At 40.5% G+C, this 9,038-nt stretch overlaps 1 protein-coding gene across 3 annotated transcripts in view; it reads left to right on the top strand.

Moving 5' to 3' along the window:
• Positions 1-8,348, top strand: part of LOC102450363 (melanopsin-like) — a 95,553-nt gene extending 87,205 nt beyond the window's left edge. For all 3 annotated transcript variants that reach the window (XM_075929613.1, XM_075929614.1, XM_075929615.1), the window contains one exon: positions 1,553-8,348. In XM_075929613.1, coding sequence (XP_075785728.1) covers positions 1,553-1,951 — 399 coding nt within the window. In that variant the 3' untranslated portion in view covers positions 1,952-8,348. The remainder of the gene's footprint in view (positions 1-1,552) is intronic.
• The last annotated feature ends 690 nt before the right edge of the window (positions 8,349-9,038 follow it).

Below are 9,038 nucleotides of genomic sequence, written 5' to 3' on the forward strand. Positions count from 1 at the left end.
GAGAGCGCTCTCCAGTGGCTGCACAGGGGAAGAGGGGTAGGGCTGATCTCCCTTCCGCGTGCCACTGAAAATCGGCTCGTGTGCCATAAGTGGCGTGCGTTCCTTAGGTTGTCGACTAGAACCATGAATTCATTTTTATGAGATTGTGGGTGTAGGCGTAGTACATTTATGATAAGATTTAATTGTAACTGTTATTTTTAAGTGAGACAATTAATGTTTTATTGATTAAAAAAACATCCAATTTGAATTTAAAAAATCTGATTTTTAAAAAAAAATTAAAAATCATTGGTTTTAACCACCCTGATCTCAGGGGACATCTGTTGACATTGTTACTGTGGTTGTGGCAGGGAAAATGGAATTTTGAGAAGATAAATAAAGATTCAAACTATTCTGTATAAATATTTAATCTGAGAGCCTTCTTTGTTCATTATACAGAAAAAGGTGCCAGAATGTGACAGGCTGAAATGCATTAAAATGTTTGAGGAAATAATAGTTAAAGCACATCTGAGGAATCCGATGCAGGATTAGAGCTTTAAGGGAGAGGGCAGAGGCTATTCTAAACCATGAGGGTATCTCTACACTGTAATGAAAAACCTGCAGCACTGAGTCTGAGAACCTGTGTCAGGCTGCAAGTCTAAAAATAACTGTGTAGACATTGAGGCTCGACTGGACCTCAGACTCCCTACTCAGAGTCTGGGATCCAACCTGAATTTGGACAACAACACCGCAATTTTTTATTCCCGTACTCCAAGCCACAGGCACCAGAATCCATTGACGTGAGCCAGTTATGGCTGTGCCCCAATTCTTTTATTTCAATGTAGACATATCCTCAAATACTACAGCAGTGAGAGCCTATTCAGAACAGAACGAATAAAAATGTTTGAGAAAAAAGATCAATTTCATTTTGGAGAGTGAGCACATAGAAGTTTCTCCTTTCATCCCCAAAAGCATCACCACTAAAAAAAACCTTCTCCCTTTTATATTTAAATGTGTTCCAAGGAAGAGGTTGGTTTTTTTCTAAACAAGTTGGTCAAATCCTTCAGAGGTGTAAATTGTCATAGCTCCAGTGGAAGATAGTGGAGCAGTACTGATTTGCAGCAGCTGAGGATTTAGTGACACAAAAACGTATGGCAGAATGGGTACAATACAATTTCAAATTAGTAATAGATAAATTAATACTTTTGTGTGTTTCAGAATGAGCTTCTTGGTTGATGATGGCATAAAACGAGATGAAGTCCAAATTTTTGAAGATGTTTGACCAAATATGTGTATCTTTACCTCAATCATTATTTTGTTGTACATGTTGTACATTTCTAAAACTGACAATTTGTCAAATGTTCATACATTGAAATACATTGACTTCATTGTGATGTTGACTTCATTCTGGGGCAGTGGCTCAAATGTTAATGGGAAAGCAGCTCAAGAAAACTGGCACCTAAAATGCAATGGACTGGTATGAGACATTCTAAATCCTAGATTCAGTGGGGTGAGAACCTACAGTTGTTATATGTCAGATGATGGTACTAAAAATGTACTGTTGTTTTTACCCTAGATTTTGGTCTCCTCCAGCTACTTACAGAAGCTGCTTGCGAGGTCAGTCCTACAGAATTCTCCTGAAGCATTGGTGACCAGTTCCTTAGAAGCAGCTTCTCTTCCTGTTGGCTTGAACAGCATCGGCAAAGGAAGAGGCTCAGATACCTCACAAAGGGAAACTCAAGAAACTCAAATAAACAGAGGCCTGGACTCCATCATTAGTACTGCAGTCCCACGTATCATTGTTATTCCTACTTCTGAGGCCAAACTGTTTGAAGAAGGACAGGAAGACTGTGAACAGGGAGAGGAGGAAGAGATTGATTTATTCCACTGTCATGGCAAGAATAATTTGTTGGACATAGAAGGGCTTAGCTCTTCCACAGATTTCCTGGAAGCATTTGAGAAGTTTTTGTCATAAGTATAAAAAAAGAAAACTTTCTGGTCATTGGGTGTTTTTTTTTCTTCTCTACATTATTATACCAAATAACTAAAGCTTTTTAGATTAAATCATCAGATTTTTTGTATATTTATATTACAGTCATTAGGCAGCCTTTGAATCCATCTTTATTCCGGCTTCCTCAGACAATGAAACGGCCTTTTGGATGGTGCTGCCAAAATGAGCAATGGAATAGTTGGCAGCAAACTAGAATGGCGTATTTCAAGTCAGCCTGCTGCTTCATTGTTTTTTACATAGCTGAGTGGATGCCAGCAAAGAAATATCTAGTACCAACTGAAGACTACTTCTACCTGGGTATCCAGGATCAAGTTTCATGATTCAATGCCATTCCAAGTACTACAGGTTGAACCTCCCTGGTCTGGCACCCTTGGGACCTGACTGGTCCCAAATCAGGGAATTTGTTGGACCAGGGGAGGTCAATGACAGCCCCTCTGCCCAGAGTCAGCTGTGGGGCTCTCCTCTGGTGGCACCAGAGGGGCCAGCACTGATGGACAGTGATGGGGGAAGAGGCAGGGTGGCTGTGAAGCCTGTGGCTGGGTCTGGGAGATCAGTTACACTGCTGCCAGACTACTCCTGGCCCCTGACTGTGGTGCACCATGGCCACCCTGCCTCTTCCTCCAAGAATCCTCCATCCCTACTCCTCCTCCTCGCTCCCTGAGCTTGAATGCCACAAATGAGCTATTTGTGGTACTCTGGAAGCTCTGTCAGGATGGGGGAGGAGTTGCTGAGCATGGGGCTCCCATCTTTTCCCCATGAGTGTTCCAGTCCTTGAGGACCCACAGATGTTGGACTGTGGATGTTGCTGCACACAGGAAGTCCAGATTATAGAGGTCCAACCTGTGTTTGTAGTTCCTGGACGGCCATCACAAGATAAGCTATGTAGCAACTGCATGCACCAACATTTCTTCTAGACAGTATTGAATTCAGAAGTAGTACTGCCCAGAATTATGGCAGATAATATAGCAGCACCCACTGAGTTCACTAGTAATATACACACCCTGTACCAGTCTCTCTTGCAAGTCTCTATACAACCTCACAATCAGAAGCACTTAAATCTTTGTCAAGTCTTTTTTTTCCTAGTAGAAAGTTTTCTATACAGTACTAGCTTGAGGAATGGACCATTCAATACGAAAACAATTTGTTTAGAAGATTACTTTGTAAGGGTATGAAAGAGAGTTCTGAATTTCAGCTGAGCTCTAGGACTGTCACCATGCCCATTCTACAGATTACTGATAGGATTAGAAGTGTTATACTCCTCACCTCCAAAACAAGCATGTTGGATGCAGACTATTATTTAAGCATTGGTGGACTGTGGTGAATCCTCTGTTGAAAGGGTGGATTCTCACAACTAGCTCAAAGACTCATTGATGAAAATAAAACACCAACTGCTTATTGTTGGAATTCATAAAGGTGCAGATATGAAGACCTTTTTTCCTCTCATCTTTGAGTCAGAGAGAGTGGGGAAACATAAACTTTAATGTGAGGGGTCAATCTTCCAAAGTTCCCTCAGATGGACTTCCTACCCCAACCTGAAGATCTCTGTGTAGCTCGAGTGCTTGTCTCTCTCAGCAACAGAAGTTGATCCAATAAAAGATATTACCTCACTCATCTATCTTGTCTTCTTATTCCAACTGTCATTTCCCACGGCCCCAATGGGGTAGTAGCACAGGGCTATGCCACTGTGAATGTGGGATTTACTGCAAGATGCAAGATCACAAATTTACTTGTGAATAATGGTTTTGTTTCTTTCATCTTTCATTCCTATTAGTTCCTCATGTTCAAAATACTTTCCTAGCTTAGCATTTTGTTCCTTGTGGCTTTGCTCTTTCCATATTTTCTTTGTGTTTATACATATCCTCCAACTCCTTCTCATTAGCTATGACTCTCCCGCAGGTGGGACACACAATGGAGTAAATTCTGCTCTCTGTTATGCGGGTTTAACTCCACTGAAGAAAATAGTTACTGGTGTAACGGAACATAATTTGTTTAACAGATTTGATGTCAAGCAAGCAAGCAGCTGGCCTGAATTTTTTTCAAAGTCTTCATAAAAATGTCCTGTTTTATTCCAGGGACTGTGTTGTACATCAAACTGAGAGCATTTCCTTGTTCTGGGCACACACTAAAAGCTTTTAAGAGCTATTTCTCGCTTTTTGTTTTCTCCTGCTGAGGAACCCTGGAGTTTTGTGAGGTGGGTGGGTTTTAAATAAAAAACAAGTCAACTCTAGTTTGCAACTGTGTTAACAATAAGTATAAACTTTAGTATAAACCATAACTGAAAACATCAGGATGCAGGCTGGAATGCATTCACAATGGGATCACATAGAGTGATGTCAGTATGTCCGTAAGAAACCTTGAGAGATTAGGTAGGATAGTTGAGGGAATTAGAAAGGTCTCTCTAGTGCCTTTGGTGCATGTGGCACTACCACTGGACACACATGACTTAAAATAACATGCTCTAAAATGTTATAAAATGCTATACGTAACTCTCAAGATATCTTATTAACTATTGCTTGTATTACATTTGTGTCCAGAAGCCCCAATCAAGATGCCCCAGTTAAGATTAGGGTGGTAGGAGCAGTATAAGCACACATTAAAGACAGTCCTTGCCCTGCATAGATTACAGTCTAAACAAATGTAGAATATGTTTTAACAAGTTACAAGTTGTTATTGGAAAAGAACCTCCTGAGGATGCTTTAAAATAACACTACAATAATTAATTCTGAAGTTCATGGTAATTTGTTAAGAAGTACGTTTGAAGTGCCCATGACTATGATTCTTTCTCTACTTTCATTTACCTGGAGCCAGCACTTTCTAAAAGTGATTCTAGAGTCTCCCTTGAACCAGAAAAGTGCTTAGGGACAAACACTGATGTGGATGCTGTCTGTCTCTGGAGGTGATCCATTGTCCTACAGTAACTTTCCCTGCAATTCCTTCCCTGAGAAGACTTTATTGCTTCCATTAGAGATGCAGTTCAGACACACATCAGATTCCGCTGATGTGTCTACACTTGCTACAGAAGATTTTCTGATTCACCAAGAAACCAAAGACTTCCAGTCAGCTTAGCAAAAAACTATGATGTTATCTTGGAGCTAATACTAGGTCAAGTAAGGAATCTGTTAGTTTGCTAAAGGGAGGGAGGAAAGGACAAGGCCAAAAAGGTCCAACCATTTAAGGTTTGGGGACACCAATCTGTGATATGAATGCTTTTCATCTCTTTTTAGCCCTCCATCATGATTGACTTGTCACCTATCTAGCCAATTGTCAGCAAATTTGTTCTCCCCCCACACCCACGCTACACATACCAGTTCATTTTTTTCCCTGTTGGCACATTAGAGCCAAATTCTGCCCTCAGTTACACATGTGCAATTCCTAGTGATAACATTTGGTGTCAGGCAGGACCTAGACAAGACTAACCAATGCAGTTTTACTGCACAAGCAGACGGGCTGCTCAAGCTTGTGTACAGAGTCCACATTCTGTGCATACCCAGGAGCAGAGTTCTATGTCAGGGAGTTCTAGGAGGGGAAATAGGGGAAAGAAGAGGAGTTAGGACTTATGGACCCACAATTCTACAGATCCAGCAGGCCATTACTCCTTCCAGAAACCAGGGCAATCAGTAGAGTTGTAACATAATCTCTGGGGTTGGGAAGAAGCATTCCTTCTCTGTGAGCTCCTGTGCACCTAGTACTCAGGTGAAAGATCTGGGGGTTAGGGACATAAATTTGTAATATTAAATTCAGTGTGTGTGAAAGTGGGGGCCAGTTGTCATCCTGTCCTGGTTTTGCCCTTGTATCTTCTGTAGGTTGTTTGCTGAAACTATTTGACCCTGGCTTTTATCTTTCTTAGCATCATCTATATGCAAACAATGCCTTTTTTCCTTCAGTATTTAATACCCTCATTATTTCCATCCCCCTTCTCCATTCAATGGGTTTTGGAAGTATCCTCGACCACCCTCACATTCCTCTTTGGCTTTTACATGCCTTATTGACTTGATTGCTGACCATAGCAATAAGCAAAGCATTCAGTGTTACAATGAGTGGGATCAGATTCTGCTCTCAGGATTCAATGGTGTTGTGCCAGATTTGAACTGGTGTGACCCAGAGCAGATTGTAGCCCATTTTTTTCATCAACCTAAAAAAGTTGGGATGTAAAGCAATAATAAAATGAGTCTTAAACAGTCACACATTGTATTACCTTCTGCTGTTAGCTTGCAAAATGATTTCACAATACTTCCTTGCGTATACTGCATTAATGGTAATGACTCAGCAAGCACAGAGTCATATTCTTAGAAGCTTACAGCATTTTGCAGTGTTATGATTTTTAAAGTGGATTTTAAGATATTGCCAATCCCTGTATAATACAAATGTGAATATTTGTAACAAGTATCTTTTGTTCTGAGAGATTGCTTTTTCCATTTCTTGGAGAGGACCCTGTCCTATAACTACTGAAATCAATGTCAAGATTACTACTGACTTTAGTGGAACCTGAATAGAGCTCAAGATGAGTTAATATTAATGGAGTCATAACACATAGTTATAAAATTAATATGAAGTATCAGCTCTTTTGACATGACTGTGATATTTCAGGAGTATCAGTAGCTATGTCTTAGGTTGCTTAAAATAATTCAGATGACGACTTTTGTACAGTGTACCACTGTCTGCGCTTTTGTGTACCACTCTTGTTTGCACTTTTGGGGTAAGAGCAGTATGCAAATGTATAGCATTGACTCAGGCTACAATTTTTGCCAAAGATATGTGTTAAGTCATGCATGGATTAAGGAAGGAAGTCTTAACTATGTTTCATTTGTTTTTGTTTATTTTAAGGAGTGGATGGACAAAGAACACATTAAAGTAAAAGGGTGAAACTTGGGCTCTTATCCCACACACACAGGCACACTTGTCTTTACTCATGTGAGGAGTCCCTTTGAAGTACATGGGATCCCTCACAGGCACTCATTAGGTACATGCTGAAATTTCTGAGAGATTAAGGGCTTAGCATACATAGAAAATTAGAGGGATGCAAAATGGCCTCTGTGTTTAAAAAAAAAAAAATTTAAATTAATGGAGATTGCCTGTCTCCTAGAACTGGAAGGGACCTAAAAGGTCATTGAGTCCAGTCCCCTGCCTTCACAGCAGGACCAAGTATCATCCCTGACAAACTTTTGCCCCAAATCCCTAAATGGCCTCCACAAGGATTGAACTCATAACCTTGGGTTTAGCAGGCCAATGCTCAAACCACTGAGCAACCCCTCCCCCTGGAGTTTTGCTGAATCAGATCCCTTATGCCTCCAGCAAAGAGGTTTACAGGATCTGTCAAAAAAGGCTTTTTTTCCTCAATGGATCCCCCTCTAGACTGCCGCTTTTTGCTGACAAAGTGCTAAGTCGAAAAAATGCAGTGGCCATTTTTATGCAAATTAGGCACAGGATATTTAAATCCCTGTCTCATTTGCAATGTCAACCTGCCTAATCTGCATCCCTCTGCCAACAGAGGGATGCAGTCTAGACATACCCTTAGATATTTCAACAGTAGCCAGCTGATTTTCAGTGGTGCTGAGCACCCAGCATTCCCATTGATTTCTATGAAAACTGATTTCTCAGCATGTCTGAAAATCAGACCACTTCTGTGGAGATGTCCAACAACAGACACCCAAGTTTGAGGTATCTGACCAAAACCAATTAATAGCTTTGGCACAACACTTTGATCTGAGTTTTGAACCTTAGTAAGTCTCAGAGGGGTAGCTATGTTAGTCTGTATCTGAAAAACAATGAGGAGTCCTGTGGCAGTTTAAAGACTAACAGAATTATTTGGGCATAAACTTTCGTGGGTAAAACTTACTTAATCAGATGCACTTGATCATGATCTTCATGCATCTAAGTTCTTTTTACCCACCAAATCTAAGGTTCAGATAGATCCGTTAGTCTTTAAGGTGCCACTGGACTTGCGTTTGCTGAATCTTAGTTGTAATTAATTAGCAATTATTTGATTCTGTGACTTCTCTGTTTAAAACAAATGTACCATGCATGCACTTTTGCCAATGGATCTATATGTAACAAAGTTTAGATGGCAGGTCTGTTAAAAAATTCCTTTCTCCATGAATCAATGGGCCATGGAAGGTAGATTTCAACCTGTTCTAGTTTAGAACATGATAAAATAAAGGTTTGGGATAAGAAAGAAGTACTAACTTACATTCTTTGATGATATACTTTTTCTCCCTGGTTCAAATGGGGCAATTGGCAGGGATTTTATCACTGGTTCCCCATCCTGGAAGGACCTAGAAAATCTGAAGTGTGTGTTCTAGAACTTATGCTCCTCATTTAAAGCAATGCCAACAATAAAAAGCTTCACAGACAATTACCAGCTTTACACACTGCTGTTACAAATGACACGTGACTGCAAGTGAAAAATAAACAGTTTTTTTCCTCTATTGGATTATGCATTTGCAAGCTCTTTTTGTACAACTAGTTCCTTCTGTATAAATAATCAGTTCTTATGTTTGTGGTATGCTTACACACAGAGGAGATGAGAAGAGAAAACCTTTTAAAAAATAAGAAAACTGATTGTAACACCCTAAAATCTGGCAGGAGTATATAGGTGTAAAATACAAAATTATTTTAAACTGGGAGGGATGGGGGTTGTAGGTGTCAATTAACCATGCTACAAGTTGATACTGTCCCTTGAATACTGCAGATGCATGTGCCAGTTAAACTACAAGGTGTAATTTATCAGGTGGCCTGGGCATTGCTGAGAGGGTCAAACCAGGGTAAATTGCTCAGAACCAGGGCTACTTACTGTCAAAGACTGGAGTCCTGCCCCATAAGGCACCAAACAAGTCACACACTTCAGCTGCCACCGTAGCCAACAAGAAGCCTCACAAGCAAATCCCCTTAGACACCCCAGTGTTCCCCGTGCCACAACCAGAACCACAACTTACACGGGTGAGAGGTTATAAAAACCAATCTCACCAACTCCGAACAGGTTCTCCCAGCCCCAAAGAACCAGACACAGTCCCAGGTCAATTTATACCTCAGATCTTACCTAAAAGAGCTTGCT

This window comes from Pelodiscus sinensis, chromosome 5 (genome assembly GCF_049634645.1).
Source record: "Pelodiscus sinensis isolate JC-2024 chromosome 5, ASM4963464v1, whole genome shotgun sequence".
Lineage (NCBI taxonomy): Eukaryota > Metazoa > Chordata > Testudines > Trionychidae > Pelodiscus > Pelodiscus sinensis.